The sequence below is a fragment of the Halictus rubicundus genome, chromosome 18, assembly GCF_050948215.1.
Source record: "Halictus rubicundus isolate RS-2024b chromosome 18, iyHalRubi1_principal, whole genome shotgun sequence".
Taxonomy (NCBI): domain Eukaryota; kingdom Metazoa; phylum Arthropoda; class Insecta; order Hymenoptera; family Halictidae; genus Halictus; species Halictus rubicundus.
The window spans coordinates 5881942-5904827 of NC_135166.1; the positions used below are offsets into that span (position 1 = coordinate 5881942).

Sequence of the window (22886 nt, forward strand, 5' to 3'; positions counted from 1 at the left end):
AGATCGCGAGCGGCGAGCAAACATGCTCTTCTGTTTTTTCTTGTTACTTGTTCATTCCCGAGCATGTGGAAAAGCTCGCGGCTCGCAATGCTTGTCGCTCTGGCACGGCTGTGTCCGCCGTGTTTCGAACGGTGTTTATAAAAATTGGCTCTACCCTCTCACCACAAGCAAATTGGATATACTACGTCAGCGTTAGCGAAAAATCCTTAGCATACAACGTAAATGTAGAATAAAACTCTTAAGTATTGTCGCTTACTGATACGCGTAGGCACCTTCGTTGGCATCTTATCGTCGATGTACACACGTGCGCGCGCGCGAGTGGGACACGCGTCCTCTTTCTTTCTACGGGAGATAATATTGCAGCTGCGAAACGGGACCAGCGAAACATGGCGTGCTCTAATCACTCCGGAAAAACTCGATTCTATCTACCTTGCTCTATATATCTCTCTCTCCCTCCCCTCTCTCACTCTCTGCCGATCTATGTTTTCAATCAGCGGTCCGTTCGAGCCGAAAACAGAATTCGGCCGAATACAAGCGACCCGCGTCAAGCGCCGGAGAAAGCCCGGCTATTTCCACGGCAATTAGAACCGATAATTAAAGTGCGCGCCGACGTTTCAACGCCGGCACAATGCTCCGGTGCGTACGATCGCATTTTTTCCGACCCAGGATCGATTTTTCTCTGACCATCGAATACCGCAGAAGTTTGACGCGGGTACAACAGATGCGCGTTTGGATCACCTTATTTTGGGGTTCATTTGTTTGGGATTTATTATTGGTGGCGCTTCGGGTGGGGGTTAGTTGGAAACCCTCACTGAACCTTCTGTCTCATAATATCGAGTCGGATGAGTTACACATGAATTCTGTTTCATCTAGTGGAGGAAAATTGATTCGACTCTATTTTTTGGAGAAGAATCTTGAAAATGGTATTTTAAGGAATAGTTCCAAACAGTGGTAATTATGCGGTTTGGAGACTTTTGAAAATTATTCTATTACACAGTTTTTTTTCTAAACAGCATTTCTTCAGCGAAATATTTTAACACTGGAACGAGAAATCAGTTGGAGTGTTTCATGAAATAGTGCCAAACAATGGTAATTATGCAGTGTGGAGACTTCTCAAAATTATTTTGTATAAACTATTTTGCTAGAGTTCTCTTCTAAATAACATTTCTTAAGCGAAATATTTTAACACTAATACGATAAATCAATCGGAGTGATTGCAATAGTGTTCTGACACAAATATTGAAATTACTGAAGTGTTTACATAAGAAATTATTGAGCACACTGCTGTATTGGAGCATTTCGTAGAGAGTGTTTAACAAAGACGAAATATTTAAATGAAAATTCTACGAAATCCGAGAAACCGAAATCCGGATTACTAAATCCGAGTAACTGCAATAGTCTTCTATCACAAATATTGAAATTACCAAAGTGTTTACATAAGAAATTATTGAGCATACTGCTGTATTGAAACATTTCATAGGGAATATTTAATGAAGGCGAAATGTTTAAATGAAAATTGTCCAAAATCCGAATAAATGCAACCTTTTCGTTACTACAAGACACATTTCTAAACACTTTCGAAACCATATACGGCCGGTGAAAATTCCTCTACAAAACTGATCGTCAATCGAGAACTAACGTCAGAAATAAAAAAATCGCCACTCAAGGGTTATCGCATTTGCACCCTCGATGGAAATGACACCATTGGCGCGTGCGACGATGAATTTCTCTGTCGTCAACATTGTCGCGGGGATCTCTTCGGCAAGAAGTCCCGGGCGATCATTCAAATTAAGAGAAGCTAGAGAGGGGGGGGGGGAGAAGGGGAGAGAGAGAGAGTGTGCGGGGTGTTCGGTGCTTGTCGACGGTCGGGAAACGTCGAATCGGGGAGCGTTGGTGAACGAAGTTCGATTAACTGAAATGCAAACGTTTCGCCATAATCGGAGACTCGCACTTTGCTTGTCTTTATCTTTCTCTTTTGCTTGTCCTTCCGTTCAGTCTGTTTGTCTTGGCGGGGCCGTATTCAAATCTTCAAGTTTCTCAATTAACCCGATCCCTTCCGAAAGTCTTTGTATCGGAATCGATCGAAAGAGAGAGACAGAGAGACAGAGAGAGAGAGAGAGAGAGAGAATGAAGACATTGGTAGAGAGCCAGAGAACGTAAGAGAGAGAGAGAGAGCTAGCCGATTTAAATGTGGCCCGACGTATCGCGCACGCCCCATCTGCCGGGTCCCCTCATAGATCCCCCTCGTCAGAGATCCGATCTACCGGTTGCTCGGTCGCAGTTTCACTTTGTTCCGCGGGAAAATTCGGCGGAAACTCCGCCGAGCACCCCAGTTCCCGGGCAAGTTCGACCGCGAGGCTTGTTATGTTAAACAGCAATCCTACGCGAAATGTAATCCGTTCGAACGTACTGTCTCCGCGCTCCGGCGCATTGTGCGGCGACGTTTGCACGTCGGATCTATGTTCCCGAAGTTAAGATCGACTCTGCCCCGTTAGAACTTCCCCGGTGGCAACCCCGGTGTATTTGAACTCGACGGGAACCGTGCCGACGGAAAACCCGGCGAATAACTTTTCCAATGTAAACGACGTTCGTTTCGTGCTGGAACGGGCCCGGCTATCCGCGGGCAACTTCCGAATTTTAGTATAGTCCTCATCCGCGCGTACTGTGGCATACGTGCACGGTTAGGCCTTCTGTTCGCGAGACGTGGATCAAAGTGTACTTTAAGTGACGTCAATGAGATGTTCGAAGGACGGATCGGTTGAACTGGGTTTCGAGGTTTCGGTTTCGATTCTACTGGCTCGATCGATGTTTCATTGTTTACGCTCAGAATGAAGGATTTCAACCCTTTGCACTCGAAACTATTTTGACCCTTTGCGCTCGAAGCTATTTTAACTCCAAAACGAAATATTTCTTCCGACCTAGAATATTTCCCTTCTATATATATATTTTTCATGTTATACACACGAAAATGGAGCAAATTCTTCGTGCAACACTGAAGTGTTTAGTAATTTATTCGTAGACAGCGGATCTGCATGCGAAATAAAAAATTCCTACCTAAATTGCAACAAACCGGAACGAAATAGTAATTTATTTTCAATCTTAATCTGTTTTGTAGGTTGGAAATAATATAATCGTATTTTCAAATTCTTCTAATGTTTTTTCTATCGTAAATTGTATGTACTAATTTTTGTCATAAATGCACAAAATCCACAGTCTATTTATTGGATACGAACGAATTCAATAATGTGAAAAATATTTTGAATAATAATACAGCAACTTTTAGTTGCGTCTTAAAGTTGCCATTCGAGTGCTAAGGGTTTATAGTTAGACTTGCTATGTGGGATGAACATTCAAGGAATTTTTAGCTCTAGAACTATCGGATGGGTCAAAATGACCCGCTCCTTGTTTTGTCTTTTCTTAATAATGAAGAGATATGTTTTAATATTTGAATTCATTTAAATACGACAAATTCTAGTGAAATTGGATTTAAGCAAATATATGCTGACCAGTATGAATATGTCACTTATGACATATATGTATGGCATGTATGTGTATGACATATATGCCAGTCATTTATGTATGGTCTACGTGGCAGTCATTGCGTTGAAACAAATACAATATTCATATACATGAAACTAGAACATGTCTGATTCGAATAGTGTAAATTTAAACAGTCCCCCAAAAATAAGAACAAACCCAGAGACAGACCAGCCACAATCGAAACCAGATCAACACCGCAAACAGGACTTCCGGTGGCCTGATGTCTGTTGTTCCACATTGATCGCAACACTGAAGTACGTGTCTTGAACGTCGCCGCATCGCTAACAGAAGGCCTCGGCGTGCTCCGTGACAAATTCTGAGATAAACTATCGAAAACTATGTCAGCGGGGGCCGTCGCGTCTCGAATAAAGGAAACTCCGCAGTCACGGTGAAACGACCGGGAAATATGGTCGCGGTGACGCAGCCGGTCAGCGTTGATCGCGAGCGTGATTACGCAGCGACGCGACGCGTCGCGCCGGCTTGACTTCGAGAGAGAGAGAGAGAGAGAGAGAGAGAGAGAGAGAGAGAGAGAGAAAGCGCGCGCGTAGAGCGGTCCAGATTGATAAGCTTACGTGTCGCGATGTAAATTAACCGGACCGACACGGCTGGTCGGGACGCGGCTAAGGTTAAGTCGGAAGGGGATCGAGGTTACGTGGTCCCAGTACGCTCTAGATAGCTATCCTTGATGCGATCCGACGCCATCTCGCTGTCTCGTTTCCGGGCCCTTCTCGCTACCGAATTCTCGTCCAACCCCACGGAGCTTAGCTTAACCCCGAGACGCCACAAGAGGCAATTAACCTTCCGCCAACCCCTTTACGCGCATTGCTCTCTCTCTCTCTCTCTCTCTCTCTCTCTCTCTCTCTCTCTCTCTCTCCGTCTGTCCCCCTCTGCACACCCCCGTCGGTTCTGAACCACCCCTGGAAACCCCATGCCGCCCAGGCTCTCTCGGTTTCTACGGTTGTCTCCTACTGTTTCCAGTCGTTCCTATATACCCTGTCTCCCTGGTCCTCTCCCCAGGACCAAGGGTCCACTATTCCTCCTGTTGATATCCTACTTGGAGCATCTGCATAATCATGCTCGATTCCCAATGCTAATTAGAGTCCGTGCCAGTGGCCTATCCTACGCAGGCAAGTACACGTCGACCTCCATCGCCTTTGGAGCAACGCCACGCCTCGCTTGATCCCGCTTCGGCTTGTTTCGCTTTGTCTTGTCTCGTCTCGCGTTTCAACGGACGGGAAAAAACTCGGACGGGGGAGGGGAAGAAGATAGAACAAGTTGTATAAAGAAAAGGGGGTTAGAGAGTTAGTACACGGTCGGACGAAACCGACCGAGGAAGATTACGCGCTATTTTAAATGAAGGATGACGGAGTTGCCGGATATTCGATCGGACCCCTGCCCGCCGATCGCCTCTCTTAATTGCTCCCTGATGCCACGGTTGTAATTGGCTTCTTCTTCCAGCGACTGCGCGTCCGTCTGCTGTTTTCAATGGCGCGACACCTGGCAAGCCGACGACGAAGACGATCGGATAGATCGATCGATCTTTTCGAAAGGTGTCGCGAGAGGAAGATGATGACAGAGAAGTTTGGGCGATCGTTCTAGCACGGCTCCTCTTTTCGGGATCACTCCTCGGATGATTGTGCATGATTTTAATAACTAGTATAGATCTTAGAGAACAGCCCACCGGATCGATTTTGATCGTCTCCGTTCACGCGACGGTTCTTCCCACAAGGTGGAGAAAGCGCGAACCGTCTCGCGGGCGAACACGGCCAATTCCCATCCAGAAAACTCTTCGGCGAATACCCTCAAAATTGCTCTATCCGCTCTGTGTGGAATCGCGTGTACGGTATCGAACACCCCCGTGGAGATTTGCGGAAATTCAGTCCTCGAATGATCCTGCCGGATTAGCTCTGTTACGAGAGGGTTGGGCTCCTTCGACGCCGAACCTACCGGCCGCCGATCGCACCGTTACAAACTTTCTTCGAAGCGAATGAACTTTCTTAACCCTTTCGGTACGTTCGCTCGCAGCAGATGCGCTAACAATTTCGACGCAGACCTGAATCGCATCGCGGCATAAAAGAACATAACAGGTATACCCTGCTGTACCCGGTGAAAAGTTCCTCAAAGCGATCTCGTGTGACGTCACGGTCCGAGAATTGTTCCACCAACTAACAGTGGCGCCACCATGCGGGATAGACTACACTATAGCGTCGTGACGTCACCCAGGTTCGGACTATAGCATTTCCCTCGCTATTCATCCGAGAAATCTCTATCTCTATCAAAGTCAAATCAAATCTATCTCTCTCTGTCAAAGTTATGACCAGCGAGCGTCAGACGTTGATGGTATCGGAAGGGTTAAAAAACTCGAGCTTGTCAATCTTCTGAAGCGACGCATGCCGGTCGCTATAGCTCGGTAGGTTCGGCGTGAAGTCGCGAGGGTCGTCTGGTCGTCCGAAAGAAGCAAGAAAGTTAGCCGACCGAGACGCTCCCCCGAGGACTCGTAACATAGCCAAGGGATCAGGAAGACGAGATTAGGGGTGCGAATGACGGTGTACGGTGGTCGTTCAGAAACGGCGCGCAGAGTATCCGGTGTCGTACAACTTACAGAGGCTGTCGGTGCGTCCCGGGCCAGAGTGCATGCTGGGAACGGAGACAGAGACCGACAGAGCGTCTTGGTGTTTGAGCATCTGCCGGCGTCTCTGCCAGATGACGGCCCACGCGGCGATCACGGCGATTTGAGCGACGAGGAAGACTGTACCGGCGACGATCGCCTCGCCAAGGTTGATGCACATGCCCATCGACAACGAGATGTCCTCGCTCTCGACGAAGACGGTGTTCCTGGCCGCCGAGCTAGCGTTCGATGCCTTGTTGTCGGGCTTGAAGCCGAACTTGTCCATGATCTGGATCGACTGCACCAGGAGCAGGTCTTCGCGGTTCTGGGAGGAGAGGACTGCCGAACGACGACGACGACGTCTGCCGAACGAGATCACCGAGCGAATCTCACCGGTCGACTGTTCCTGGTCGCATTGCACGGGTTCGCAGGTCGGCATGCAAGGTGTCACCAGCGCGCGGAATTGGACCACCTCGGAGCTGGGGAACTTGAAGGCGTCGAAGTGCGACAGCAGGATCTGAAAATGAACCGGAAGCATCTTGTAAGAAACGACGGAAATGCAACTTGATTCGCGAATACAGCTATTGAACAGATCTACACGATCTTAGTCACTTCGCCTATCCCCTCCACTGGGGGTATAGACTGAGTATCCCTCCCGCGAGGGACCGTGAAGCTCGAGCTGCCTCGGCCAACGAGTAGTGTAAACATATACAGTGAATTCTCGATATATGTCAATAACACGGGTCTAGCCAGCGTCATGTATCGTCCAGAAGACATACCCGGGCCTGTTATGTTTTCATTCCTCAGCGTTCAAGGCCCTCGAGTTTCGTGGACCCTCATGAGGTATACCCCGCTGTGGTGGGGATAAATCCACGACATTTATCATACAGGCCTTGGCGACGTATATAGAGGAATCACTGTAATACGCCTTACACGATCTATATCACAGCACGGACCTGAGAATTGATATTAGATCGAGACTTTACTGTAGTATTTATTATTGTGTAGTAGTTAAATTGTTTCAATCCACTTGCTATTTTAAATTTCGCCTACTTATTTTCATCATAAACGTATCAGAGATCGATATTTTCCGACACTCCAAAAAGAACTTCTAGAGAGTACTATCATTTCCAAAAAGATTGGCCAAAGTTACAATTTCACTTTCATGTTGCTCTCGTTATTTTTTGAATTTGCATAGAGCTACCAATAATCGATGTGTGCATTGTACCATATTTTTCGCTTGCACACAACGAAGTACCATTTTCAATTGAATTTCTTTCCCAACTTTGACGATAAGCCTGCGTCATTCTCGCATTCTTCGTCCCGAGCGTATTAAGGTTGAAGACCGTGTAATTATTCAGGATCGACAATTGAAATCGGACAGAATAGTGCGCTGTCGATCGTGCAGGGGGATCATTTAGTGCCGTTATTCATTACGACGACAATGCGTCAACGTCGGCGGAAGAACCGTGGCAAAAATCCTTGTCCGCGGTAAAACAGTTTAAGGATGTTTGCGCAGTTTTGTTGATGAACCTCACCGTTGCCGGGGACAAGAGAGCCCGAGTGAGTACCGCTATAAGTTGTCGTTCATGGTTCTTTCATTCATTTTTTCCTTGTTAGAAACATAAACGCTTCCGCGACTGAATACAACAACGCCGCGGACGCAGGATTTCCATGGATTTTATCTGGGACAGGACGCGAATTAAAATACCATCAGCCGGCCGATGCTAAGAGGGTGAAATTTGCATTTCATGGGGCTCCGGGATATCGCGTTTTCCCTGCCTTTTCATCAAGTTAGACGCAGCAGAATAACAAGAAACAGAATCTGCAGCTTCATGCGACCATCGCGAGACAGACGGTTCGACGTTTTCTACCGACTCCGCGCGGCAAAAACGTCATCCTGCGATTCACCGTGGCCCTAGATCGGGATTTAGAAGAACCAGCACAAGCACCTTCCTCAAGTGTCTCGAAAAACTTGAAGAGGTCTAAATGTTTGTCAACCTCCTACAATTTATTTCCAAAGCTTCAGATCAAAACGTACTGTTTTACTTTGCATTCGTCTCTCCTACACATTATGAGTCATCCTGCGATTCACCGTGGCCCTAGATCGGGATTTAGAAGAACCAGCACAAGCACCTTCCTCAAGTGTCTCGAAAAACTTGAAGAGATCTAAATGTTTGTCAACCTCTTACAATTTATTTCCAAAGTTTCAGGTCAAAACGTACTGTTTTACTTTGCATTCGTCTCTCCTACACATTATGAGTCATCCTGCGATTCACCGTGGCCCTAGATCGGGATTTAGAAGAACCAGCACAAGCACCTTCCTCAAATGTTCTGAAAAACTTGGAAAGTTCTAAATGTTTGTGAATCTCTTACAATTTATTTCCAAAGTTTCAGATCAAAACGTACTCTTTCACTTTGCATTCGTCTCTCCTACACATTTTAAGTCACCCTGCGATTCACTGTGGCCCTAGATCGGGATTTGGAAGAACCAGCACAAGCACCTTCCTCAAGTGTCACGAAAAACTTGAAAAGGTCTAAATGTTTGTCAACCTTTTACAATTTATTTCCAATGTTTCAGATCAAAACGTACTGTTTTACTTTGCATTCGTCTCTCCTACACATTGTAAGTCATCTTGCGATTCACTGTGGCCCTAGATCGGGATTTAGAGGAAGAACCAGCACAAGCACCTTCCTCAAATGTTCTGAAAAACTTGGAAAGTTCTAAATGTTTGTGAATCTCTTACAATTTATTTCCAAAGTTTCAGATCAAAACGTACTCTTTCACTTTGCATTCGTCTCTCCTACACATTTTAAGTCACCCTGCGGTTCACTGTGGCCCTAGATCGGGATTTGGAAGAACCAGCACAAGCACCTTCCTCAAGTGTCACGAAAAACTTGAAGAGGTCTAAATGTTTGTCAACCTCTTACAATTTATTTCCAAAGTTTCAGATCAAAACGTACTGTTTTACTTTGCATTCGTCTCTCCTGCACATTATAAGTCATTCTCCTCAGGACGAACTCCATTCGATTCGTTTCCGACTTAAATAAATTAAACTAGCAAAACGACTTGACAGACCACCGTGCGACGACGCAGCGTCTTTTTAATTCCGAAGCAAGCGACACCGTGTCGGCCGCTGTCAAAGGGGATTAAAGTGTAAAAATGAAGACCCTCATCTTTTATTCTAAAAATACTCGCAACCATCGCATTAAATTAATTTGTCGCCGCTCCCTTTACAACTGGCTCTCGCCAGTCTTAGTGAAGTCATAAAGTGTAAAACGATTCGCCTGCGACGTAACATAAAGTAGGGCGTTGAAAATTCATTTCCCCGAGTCCTCGGACGTTCTTACCGGATCATGTTCATATATGAGCTGTACTAATCTTTAAGTAGCTCTAGAAATTCATGTTTATCGCGTCGCGTTCGAGTAAACGGCTTCCGGAAGGGGGCTAAAAAAATTGGGACAACACACGGTTTCAATATTTCAAACCCCGACACATTTAATCTCGAGTCTTCAAAATGGCGAGGAGTCCCAATTTTTTGGTCGAGGACAGGTTTATTAAATAAATTGCTTCGGTTTTGCGGGAATCTTTGGGAATGTTAACGTGACAAGAAGTCTTTACAATGGTTTTTGGTGTTTTCGGAAAATGGCGAGTGGAAGAGAGAGAGAGAGAGAGAGAGAGAATTGGCACGCGTAGAAATGGCACGCAACGCTCGCCGCGCTGGCTGAAGGCGGGGTTATGGCAAACTGGTTTTTCCCCTGGCGGCTGCGCGGCCCAATTTTTTCACCTTCATTAGGTAAGGGCGTGTAACGACAATTACACGGGATCATGAGATGGGAAACGTCCTAAGTACCGGCTTTTAAAGGTGCCATTAAAGCCCGCGCGCATCCTCCGCGGTCGCGAACCGACCGTTTCTCTTCGGGAAGGTCATTCCTCTTCTGTGTCCGAGTCGCGTCGGACAAATTCCCTTTGCTTTCTTGGCCGAGCTGATATCGACTTTTTCTACTCCTCTGTATATGTAAGCAAGTAATTTGCATCGGTGATTTTAATATCGCGACGTTGGAAGCGCGGTCAGAAGTGGAAACACGCTTTTTAGATGTACATTTAGATGAACTATTTAAAGGTAACGCTCTCTCTCCCCCTCTCTCTCTCTCTCTCTCTTTCTTTTCGAGTGCATTATGTAGAACCAGTCACTTCCGAGATCCGATTGAAAGTCAAAACACAGGATTCCTTAATCATATGGATGAAAGGAGCTCGGCGAAAAACTGCAACGGGGAGAACGTTTCCACTCGTCCACTCCGCTGGAACATGTATTTACCGCTTCAAACGATCCTCTTTAATCACTGTCCGACACTACGACGTTTAGCCGAGGGAATTACAGATTTGGTCATAAATACTCGACCTCTTCAGCCATCGTGCCGCTGTCGGCCCGGCTTTTACTGTTAGAACCCGGAAAAAATGGTGCTCCGACAAATTCTACGAGAGCAAGGATTATAAGACGTTTATCCCGTGACGTTTCATATTTCTATGATGATATTCTTGGAAAAGATCTTTTCTTAATGAGGACAAAGAACTGGAGTTTTATCCTATTCCGTGTTAAGAAACGTCACTTCTGTGGACAATTTCTCACTTTTCAGTGTCACACACTGTGTCATTAGAAATATATATTTTTATGGTTTTCCGCGAAGTTCTCTTTCGAAGAAGACGAGGAACTGCATTTTGAAAAATTGTCCATTTTTGGTAGATTCAATTGGTTACTTTAACACTTTGACTGCCAAACTAGAAACCTCAAAAATTCCATAGAATCAAATTAAGTTATTTAAAGAAATAGAAATTGAAAAAAATTAAATCTATGATATTGTTCTCAAACTTTCTTGCATTTTAGAGATCGTAATTAAATTTGGTACAACGAATATATTAACGTAAAAATTCGTTTTAAGACCTGGACAAACAACGTGTTAAAGAAGGCATTGAAACAGTTACAAACTTCAGTGATTTCTCTGTATATGTCGCGGAGGCCTGGGTGATAAACGTCGCGGAATTATCCCCACTACTGTATACCCCGTGAGGGGCCACGAAGCAGGCCTCGTAGAGGACTGTAAACATATCACGGCTCGGTTATGTCTCCTGGACGATACCTGTCGCTGGCAATACCCGCGCTGTTGACATATATCGAGAATTCACTGTACTATCGAACGCTTAACTGCACAAGATCTCCGATGCTAGCATAACTAAGCGGCTACCAATAACGTGTTCACTTTGCATGCTGGTTAGGATTCGAAGAAAATTATACCGCGCTTATTCCCGTTCCAGATTACTGCGCGATTTCAGATTACTAAATGCTCTTATTTCAAGAAACCATGCGTACTCGCGAACGACATCCTGTCAACGGCGTGTATCGCGCATCTGCACTCTATCACCCGGAACCCTTTAATCGAGGAGTTTTCCGACAGCTAGCCGTAGCTTTTATCCGGCCGCGTTTCATCCGCCGCCGCCACAATGGCGTTGAAAAGCCCGTTTCCTTAATAAAATTCCATTACTCGAAAATTATAGGTTATGCGAAAAAATGTTCCCGTCGAAAGTCGTAAAATACAGAAGATCGTACACGGCGATTGCGTTTGTTTGACCTTGCAGTAACCTTGGGAAGCTCCGTTAACACTACAATTGGACCTCGAGTGGAAACCTGTATTTTTCATTCCAATTGGTATCCTTTGATTTCAATATCATTGCTTTCTGCAAAATAAAAAATGTTTGCTTAATTTGAAAAACACAGGAGCCAAATAGACGTTTCTTTCTTCTTTTAGTTATCTTATTAAATTGAAACTAATACGCTGATGTCATTCAAGCTCTTCAATATGTGCACTGCTAATCACTAGACTGCGGATCTTTGTCCATTTATGGCTTATGAAAATTTTCAAAAAATCCTAAAATATAATATTCGACAGAATTGATTGGAATTTTTATTTATTTCAGATCTACAAGGGATGCCACCACTGAAAAATAACATTTTATTTGACTCCACTTTCTTAAAATACTTCTAAAAAAATTGCCTAAACATCCGCAGTCTACTAATCACCTTTGTGATAGACATCTGGGAACGCTCGAAGGTTTTAACCCTTAGCACTCGAGTGGTGACTCTGAAGCACCACTAGAAATTGTTGTGGCAATATTTCAAGGAAATTAGAAAAAATATTACAAAATATTTGTTACATTACAAAATTTGTATTCGATAGATTACTGAACATTTAAATATTATATATGGAAATCGAATCAGTTTCGTATGAATAAAATAAGAATATTCTAAGACGGAAGAAAAATTTAGTTTTAGAATCAAAATAGCGCCGAGTGCAAAGGATTAAATAGCAACATTTGATTTTTGTTGATTGTCAACGCACCGTGCGCCGCGGGTTCGATCGCCAGCTGGGATCCGACAGCGTCGGCGAAAAAATCAACGGGACTGATTCCTGTCAGGGGTTCTTTAGTCGTTTCTTCATCGAACTGGGAAAACGCGTCCCTATTCTGCGATCATGTTCGCCGGTTCGCTGTTCTCTCTCTCTCTCTCTTTCGCTCTCTTCGTTGCGATTCCGTTCGTGCACGGGCGCGTGCACCGGTCCGGGGAACTGGTTTCTACGGCGCATTACCAAGTTCATCATATTTACACACCAGGCACGTACATTATCGGCCGGGAGGGGGTAAAAGGGGAGTAAGACATTAAAATATGCTTCATTCCGCGTACAGCTTCATTTAGCTGTTTCTTTGGCGGACGCGTCTCGCGGAACGAGCGGAACTTTATTAACTCCACGTCAGCCGCGCGGCCGAGAGAGGAAAACCGCGAGGAGATCGGTGAAACGCGGGAAAAGGAACGCGGCCGCGTATCCGCGGCATCTGCACGGGTATCCTAGCCGCCGCAACGGATCGCGGATACCGCGTTCCCTTTCGCCTAAGATTGCGCGAACGTCGACGGACGTGACGGCGACAAAGACCGTCACCGTCGGGAGAACGACGGCAGATCGTGTCCGAGATGCGGACAACAGAGACGCCATGAAAGCTTGGCCACGGCTCGCGATGTCCGCGTCGAGAGAGTTATGCTTTTACCACGGTTAACTTGATCCCCCCCCCCCCCGACTTACTATAAAACTGGACCGCCTAGACAAATGGTCGCGTGTAACGTTTGCACGCGATCCCGGAGATTGCGCGTGACCGTCAAGAATAAATGACGGGCCCTAATACGCCGGGGAACCGGAGCGAGCAGTCGAAAAAGCAATCTCTACACTTCCCTTTAACGCTAACTTTGTTCATGGTTCATCCAGATTTTTATGGGGATTAGATTCCAAGTTTTTGGAGGTAGTCGGAATTTTTCTGTATATGAAAGTTTGTGTGCTGCGTTTAATTCGCAGTCCGGTTCGAATCGTTTTAAACACAGAATTATGAAATTCATGGCTGGACTGCGGATTTTCGTGCAGTTATGCAGAAATGCGAGAAAGAAACATAAGGTTTAATTTTTTAACATAATACCTTTTTTTGAGAAATTACCTTTACCCCTCGCAAGGCAGATGAGATTTTGCTGACTTCATAACAATCATAAGACTTGTCTCCCACTCTACCCTTCCCCTTCTACGACGACCCTATTCCCCCACGCTTCCGCCACGACCAGGTCACGTGACGCGTTTCGTCCCTGTCACAATGCGTGTCTGCGTGTGTCACTATGTCACGCGAATAATCCGATACTGGCAGAGAGGGGGTAACCGTATTCCCCTCATCTGGCGACTCTGGCTATACTCATTCAAATCCTCGCATAACAATCCTTTCACATATTTACCTTGTTACTTCTTCAAGATCAACGTCGGACTTTATGACTTAACACAAATAGTGAACGATTTAAAACGAATGTTAGAAAATTAAAATTTAGAAGGGAGGTTTGCAACTCCGGGTCGAAAGATGTCGCGGGCCTATTACAGTGCCAAAGCAGAGCTGCTCAACATGCTTATTAGCCCGCCGATGCCCGTGGGCAAAGCTACGGGCAAGTGACGTAGCTGTGACAACGCGTGTGACAAATGCAGCCTTGCCCGCAGGGGCGTGGCTTCGTGCCCGTAGGGCGTGACTTCAAGCACGCAGTTCTGTATATGCCCGGGGCAATGAAATCGCTGCCCGTACGGGCAGACGCTGAACGGTTCTTGTCTAAAGTGTTAGGCAGCAAGACGAGTATTTGTAAAGGAGATAACAACTTGTCACGAAATAATTGAATCGTTAAGAACGGCTTGATGAATCGAAAGATTGACAGATGTGAAGAATAACTTGTCTCCGGCGGAAGCAGTCGATAGTCAAAGCAAACACAGGTCCGCAGGCGGTTCGTTATGACGCCCGACTTTATCCTGAGAGAACGGTGCCTCGTGTGTCGTAAAACACGACGTATGTATTCGCACTTACACCACCGTCGGCCGGCGGACGTGAGTGTGGTGGCTGAGAGATGTTTCCAATTTCATTCAAACCGATTGTGAAATGGAAGAGCTTCGTACCGCGGCTTGGCTACGTGACAGACATACCGGAAAACCTGACTTTTGGCAAATTCCTGGTTAGACGAGACGGATCCTTTTGCCAGCCCTTTCAGGCCCCCGACCAAATGTTTCTTCTTCGCTCATTTTTCTTCCCATCCACCACCACGGGCTAATAAAATTCCTAACCGGCGACGGATGGGACAGAAAACTGATAAACACCGGCGCAATATCGACGTCGTGATAAATTACCTCCGCTTTGATCGTTACTCCTTTTGTCTTCTCCCAGGCACCTTAAAAAAATTACTCGGCAATCCTTCTACACAAAGGGCCAATACATTCGTGTCCTGACGGCTGGAAAAATGTTTGCACATCGCATGACTGTTCTCTCAAGAATTTGACATGTGAAGTTACGTTATGAAGCAATATTTAAAATTGTTTAAAGTTATTCTAGACTTGATTTAATTTAAGTACCCATGTGTTTATGTTCTGGCTACTGTAAAAATGTCTATGAATCGTGTGTCGCATGGAGTTACATTGTGAAGCAGTATTCAAAATTGTTTAGAGTTGCTTTAGATTTTATTTAATTTAAGTAACCATGTGTTTATGTCCAGGCTACTGTAAAAATGTCTATGAATTGTGTGTCGCATATAGTTACATTATGAAGCAATATTTAAAATTGTTTAAAGTTATTCCAGACTTGATTTAATTTAAGTACCCATATGTCTATGTCCTGGCTACTGTAAAAATGTCTATGAATTGTGTGTCGCATGGAGTTACATTGTGAAGCAGTATTCAAAATTGTTTATAGTTACTTTAGACTTTATTTAATTTAAGTATCCATATGTTTATGTCCTGGCTAATGTAAAAATGTCTATGAATTGTGTGTCGCATATAGTTACATTATGAAGCAGTATTCAAAATTGTTTATAGTTACTTTAGACTTTATTTAATTTAAGTATCCATATGTTTATGTCCTGGCTAATGGAAAAATGTCCATGAATTGTGTGTCGCATGGAGTTACATTGTGAAGCAGTATTCAAAATTGTTTAGAGTTACTCAAGACTTTATTTAATTCAAGTAACCATGTGTTTATGTCCTGGCGACTGTAAAAATGATTATAAATTGTCTGTTATTTGAATAGTTCTAGATATTTGAAGCAAGCATAGAAGCCTTATAATATGAAACAGTTTTAAGGAACTGCTTAAAATTTTTTAAAACTTGATTCAATTTAAATTGTCCATATATTTATGCTTCAAAAATTGTAAAAATTTATTACAAATTCCATACGTGTTATTTGAACATTTTCAGCAGTTTGAAGTCAGTATAGCATTACTGCTAGAAGACAATTCGAAGCACTTTCGAAAAGGATGCTAATTGCTTAGCGCAATTACAGCCTGAATTGAATTAAATTCAAAATACCAATTAATTTCTGCGTCGAAGAGTATCGAATATTTGCAGGGAAGCATACTAAAGAGAATTGATGAAAATTCAGCAAAATAAGATGACAATCCGTTTCCTCGGGTCGAAAGACGAGAAGGCGTCAGAATAAAATATTTTTTTCTCTGTCCGAAGCAAAAGGAGCCGGAGAATTCCGCAGATGGTCAGAAAGCGTGCTCCTCGGTTCGTTCCCGGGTTTCAGTAGCGGTAAAATGAATGTCTGTAATTGGCAAGGTTACCGACGCCCCTTTCCCGCCGCAACACTCTCTGCAGGGAAGCGTGAAAGGGGGACGAGGATAATTTTCATAAAACTGTTTTCCCCCGTTTTCCTTGGTCCTTTTCCGGTTCGGCCGGTCGAGAAGGATATTTAGACTTCTGCTCGGCGAGAAATTCGTCCGGGGAACGAGAGTTCGCACGGTAATGTTGTTAAGTGTTTTCGCGCCGCGGAACGTTTTTACGGCGGCGCGCATCATTTTCAGGAAAACAATTCGTCCGCCGGCTTCGCTTTGACCCGCACACGCGAGTTTCCACCGGCTCGTCGACTCTCCTGCACGTCACGGTAGAAACCCCCGGGGAGGAACTTTATCTCCCAGCGAGCTATAATTGTATCGCTCGCTACCGTAATCGCCGATTCCGTTTATTAATTATCCCTGTTCCCGGCGTTATGCTCAACGGAAACGCTTAACGAGTAACGCTAGAGGAGGGGAGGGGGGAGAATGATGGGAGAGAAGCGTCGAAAAAACAACGTGTTCGCAACCTGAGAAAATCTCATTAATGGTAAACGCGATAAGTACAAGACTGTTCGGACGCCACGGCACAATAAGAACCGGGCACTTAACCCGTTCGCGACCAACGGTTTCTAGGTAAACCAACGTACGTCCTGTTCTTGCGCGCGGATTACTTAGAAAAATTTCGATCTTTGTTGCTTACAATGTCGCTTATTTATGTGAGAAGGGAAGACGGGCCTCTGTCTCTTCTTGTTACCATGCCCGGACGAAAAAGTTCCCATCCCGACGTCGCGTAAAACACCTGTTTAGGTTTTATTGTTATGCGTATCGTCTCGCGTTCCTCCGCTTTCAGGGAAACGATCGATCCCATGGAAAAATGTTAACGGTTATGGCGCCGTAAAATCGGTTAGATCACCTACGACATCCTCTGGTTTAATGAAATGTCAGGATTTCTGACCGGCTGGCCGGATCGTCGTTGAATATAATTGAGATGAGTGCGTGCTAAAGGAAGACCGTTTAGCGGTATTCAAGATTAAAAAACAGAATGTTCCAAGCCGGAAGAAATAGAAGTGGTGCTGTTGAATGAGTATTTTTATACTTGCATTCAATCATGGAAGTCTACATGTTATGCATAATAGATAATACTGTAATATGTTTTTAACACTTTGTGGTTATCAAATTTTATTTATTGGCAAAATTTTGATAGACTCCGAGAGAGAACGACGGGTTTGGAGGACGCAAAATATCCATATTATACTCAATCAAATTTTTTCGACTATAATAAAGATAGGAATATTATATATCTCTCTTTAACACTAGGTTTACGGAGCACCAAAAGCGACTATTTTGCATTACTTTATAAAAATAACACGAGCGTGCTAACCACATTTTTAGCATTTTAAAAATAATATATACCCAAAGAAATAAATTTGCTAAATAAGATTAACGTGCCACCCACATTTTTAGCAATATTTTTAAAATAACATATACCCAAAGAAATAAATTTGCTAATAAGAAATAATTTCTTATGTATGCATCCTTAGAATCTTAACAATATTGAATTAAAAATATTAGAACCCGTCATTGTGACGGGTCCCGTAAATCTAGCGTTAAATGTATGACATTCAGCAGCTGTATGCAGGCTTTCGTCACTGACTGTACATGTGATACGCTATAAAACTTGCAATCTTTTCCACGTAAAGGTTGTTCACCGTTTCGATGCAATTAAAAACTTGTCGAGAATTCATTTCAATCGGTGTCAAACTTTAAATGCTCGATGGATTCAATGTTAAAAATAAATTGTTCCAGTGTAAACCCATCGATTCGTGCAACTAGCTCTGATACAGTGAATTCTCGATATTTGTCAACAACATGGGTCTTGCCAGCGTTGTGTATCGTCCAGGACATATCCGCGACGTTTATCACCCAGGCCTTGGCGACATATATAGAGAAATCACTGTAGTGTGATCGTCTACGGTTTACTCAAAAATATGTCCATAAAAGCGTAGGAAAGGAATTAAATAAATTCAGTCTTGTCATCCCTGTGGAGCAACGCACGTCAAACAATTTGAATGTTAGGTGAGCACAATGTTGAAGAATAAATTCCTCCGGGTCTGTTGGAACATCAACAAAAGTAAGTCGAGTGTTGAAGGATACTGAGAGTGTCCTGGTATATTTTAACGGTCCTCGGGTCTTTATTTATTGACCCTGGTCAGAAGTGGAAGGCCTGCAACCTTACACTTAAAAGAGGCCCTGAGTAATAAATTAAGGGTCCTCCCACATCTGTTTTCCCGAGTGGACCCAACAGAGGTTTCTTTTCTTCCCCCTAAAACTTTCTCTGTAGCTTCACTTCAGTTTCGGCTTGCAAACTATACAGACGTCTTCTGACTGGTTCTTCTTCGTTTTAATAAAGAACAGATACGTTGCATTCTAGTGCGTTATTTTCTTATATTATAAATACCCATTTCCATTAGGGTCTAAACTCGTTATGCGGGTACAAAAATCCCCCAAAAATGTGCTGGTAAAAATATTTTCCTGGAACACATTCGACACCATGAAAACAGCACCCAAAACATAGTTCACCGAGGACCGAATGCAACATCAGCTCGGCGAGCCCTAGGCGGACCACCCCGCGTCCGCAGCGCTATCTTCCTGTCACGTGGCTGCGGTTAGGATCGCGTGTGTAATATATAGTCTGAGCTAACCGCGGTATTAAGTCCAGATAAATCAAAAGTGTGTGGTGAGTTCACGGCCATCAATCGAGCGAGTCGACGCCAGGGGTAAGGGGAAGGGTTCGCGCGCACCTAATATTATATCGCGGTCGTTCCGCGGCGTTCGTCACGGATAAATGTCCATCGACAGGCCGGTATACATCACAAACGGCCGTGACAGTCGTTTTATCACTCCGTGGCTTCGGGTAAATGGCGTTGGGCGATGTTGAGGAGGAGCGACCGACTCGCGACTCTGTCTGTCTCTCTCGTTGTGTCTCGTTGCTCTTCCGCGGCGCTTCTTCTAGTTAGATTCTTGTTCCACGAATTGTAATTTCCTGTGTAGGGGCGGGCACGTACACAGCCCGGCCATTCGTAGATCCAGGCCTCGTTACTTGGACAAGTCTCGGGAGGAAATGAGGTTAGCTCGCGTGATCTGCAGAATCGGTGGTACGAGATCGTGGTACGAATGGAACCGGGTACGTAACCTGCAACCGGCCCGCCGGTCGCTCGGGTGTCGGGGAGGCACACGACTCGGTGATATATCTCGATGCGCCCCGTCTTTTCTGGATTAACGGGTATAAATTTGCCGTTTCTTCCAGCCCCGGACTGTTATTACTTTCTAATAAAGCGATATTGCTCGGCGCGGCAGAACCCGGCCACGGGCTCGCGCGCCAGCAAATGATGTGGAACGACGAGTTAACGAGGCGGCATGCCTCCTCAGTTGTCGAACCCCTCTCTGTCCCTCTGCCACACCGTAACCCATCCTAACGATCCGTTTGTTTTACTCGTCGACAGATGAACCGCAAACGCGTACGGTCGCCGAAAACGAGATCTAGGAAGTCTTCAGCCATCGTGCCGCTGTCGGCCCGGCTTTTACTGTTAGAACCCGGAAAAAATGGTGCTCCGACAAATTCTACGAGAGCAAGGATTATAAGACGTTTATCCCGTGACGTTTCATACTTCTATGATGATTTTCTTGGAAAAGATCTCTCCTTAATCAGGACAAAGAACTGGAGTTTTATCCTATTCCGTGTTAAGAAACGTCACTTCTGTGGACAATTTCTCACTTTTCAGTGTCACACACTGTGTCATTAGAAATATATATTTTTATGGTTTTCCGCGAAGTTCTCTTTCGAAGAAGACGAGGAACTGCATTTTGAAAAATTGTCCATTTTTGGTAGATCCAATTGGTTACTTCAACACTTTGACTGCCAAACTAGAAACCTCAAAAATTCCATAGAATCAAATTAAGTTATTTAAAGAAATAGAAATTGAAAAAAATTAAATCTATGATATTGTTCTCCAACTTTCTTGCATTTTAGAGATCGTAATTAAATTTGGTACAACGAATATATTAACGTAAAAATTCGTTTTAAAACCTGGACAAACAACGTGTTAAAGAAGGCATTGAAACAGTTACAAAATGCAGTGATTTCCCTGTATATGTCGCGGAGGCCTGGATGATAAACGTCGCGGAATTATCCCCACTACTGTATACCCCGTGAGGGGCCACGAAGCAGGCCTCGTAGAGGACTGTAAACATATCACGGCTCGGTTATGTCTCCTGGACGATACCTGTCGCTGGCAATACCCGCGCTGTTGACATATATCGAGAATTCACTGTACTATCGAACGCTTAACTGCACAAGATCTCCGATGCTAGCAGAACTAAGCGGCTACCAATAACGTGTTCACTTTTCGTGCTGGTTAGGATTCGAAGAAAATTATACCGCGCTTATTCCCGTTCCAGATTACCCATTTTACCCAGTAACCCATCCTAACGATCCGTTTGTTTTACTCGTCGACAGATGAACCGCAAACGTGTACGGTCGCCCAAAACGAGATCTAGGAACACGCTCGATCGAACACCGGGCCGAACCGACTCGATACCGATCGTCCTAACGAGAAGTCCGAAACGGAAAATGCGGATCTTGGGCAAGTCGCATTTTCAGAGTTTTCTTGTTGATTGCAAACCGTGTGTGTGTGTGTGTGTGTGTGTCTGTCTGTCTAGGTACAATCCTGTTTTGATATTTGCTCCTACTCTTTCCAATTGCACCAACTCTTTTCCATTCTGTTCTTCGAGAATACTATCCAGTCGTTTTTTTAGCGCTAAAATAGGCCGATAATGTTTAACACTTTGACTGCCAAACCTCAAAAATTCTGTACAATCGAAGTCAGTTATTTATTGTAATAAAAATTGAACGGTAAGTGTAATTAGGAGAGGCCACGTTCTTTTTTTTTTCTTTTTTGTGGGAATCGCAGGTTGCATCGAATCGATCTATCCCTTATGATTTACAGTCGCGTGACGCGACTCTGTGTTTGACACCTACAGTTGCAGCTCATTGATAAATCAGCGGTGTTTTGACACCTTAACATAATCATACGAATGTTCGAATCGTCGTTACACGAGTAATATCATTCGTCTTTCAGTTCCTGCTCGGAGAACACGTTTGACTGCATTTCTTCGTCCCTTTGGCGAATCTATCTCTGTTTAGAATTCACCGGCTGGTTTTCGCAAATGGAAATCTAAGAGGCGGTTGGATGCGTTTTCTTTTTCGGAATGTGTGCTTGAATGATGGATACTTGATGAGCAAAATATACTATCTATTTCTTCTTCTAGCTAGTATATTCTAGTGTATTTATGTATATTCTTCGATAATTCTTCGACATTAACATTAGGTTTTTCGGAGCACCAAAAGTGACTATTTTGCATTACTTTATATGGATAAAAAGAGCGTGCTTCCCATATTTTTGGTAATATTTTTGAAATAATATATACCCGAAGAAATAAATTTGCTAACTAATTTCTCATGTATGTATCCTTGGAATCTTAATAATTTTAGATTGACAATATTGGAACCCGTTGTTTTGACAGTAAACCTAGCGTTAAATATAGTTTTTTACGGTGGAATTTGCGAGTTTTGTCGACCTTGTGGAGAAAAACAAAATTTTCCACGAAGTTACGGCCCATCGGAAAATTATTTTAATGCGCACAGCGGTGCACTGATTTTCCTACTTATCGCTCGTTGCTTCCTGCTTCTTTGGAAACAGAGATCAAAATGGAAACGTCTCTGCGGTACCTCGTAAGTGATATTGTATTAACTCGTAACTGGAACACATGGGCCGGGATAGCCCGAGGGAATTTTATTTACGTTCCCACTACCCTGAAACTTGCTTTCACACTTTTCTTTGCTGCCTAATAAAATTCAGACGTGCATTATTACGCCGCACAAGATACCAAAAAGACTAAATTTTAAACCAGAGAATTTGAAGCAACCCTCGTCCATTCGTCAAAATTCGTTCTACATGTCTTTATCGCTTTGATCAGTAGACTGGGGATCTTTATGTATTTATGGTGCCTCAATTAATACCGTTTTTACTTTATTTTTAAAGTAAATTCTTCTGTCAGAATTCTTTTTAGTCTGCACCATTGAAATTTCACTTCCTCTCATTCTAGATAAGGAATTTACAAAAATTGCACCATCCGCAATATCAATGAAAATTCTACATTAATTTCAACGCTCTAAAAATTGAGATGCAAGATTGCAGGCAATACAGCTGACAAAATGAGAAGCCTTTTTTCGAATAAATCACAATCAACGATGCACTTGATGCACATATTTAACAACGGTGTCCTGTACGAAAATTTTCCCCTGCAAATTACGATTCAGGGCCCAGTATACCAAGCTATTAACATCGTGGGTTCCTCGTTCGGCTATGCACTAAAATGTTTGCAGCACGACTCTCACGCTCTGCGGCTGGTCGCGCATGCATCCGCGAGACGTCGGACGTCGGTTACACGTGTCGAGAGGGCCCGTTTATCCCGAAACAAGGCACTATTTGCTCCTCGAATTTTCTTCGTGACAA

At 44.1% G+C, this 22886-nt stretch overlaps 2 protein-coding genes across 3 annotated transcripts in view; one reads left to right on the plus strand and one right to left on the minus strand.

Moving 5' to 3' along the window:
* Positions 1-22886, plus strand: part of Atg16 (Autophagy-related 16) — a 444558-nt gene that overhangs the window by 374951 nt on the left and 46721 nt on the right. The window lies entirely within an intron of this gene.
* Neo (ZP and PAN domain-containing protein neyo) overlaps positions 5879-22886 on the minus strand; it is a 390616-nt gene continuing 373608 nt past the window's right edge. Inside the window, exon 10 of the mRNA XM_076803529.1 lies at positions 5879-6665. Within this exon, the coding sequence (XP_076659644.1) occupies positions 6102-6665 (564 nt within the window). The 3' untranslated portion in view covers positions 5879-6101. The remainder of the gene's footprint in view (positions 6666-22886) is intronic.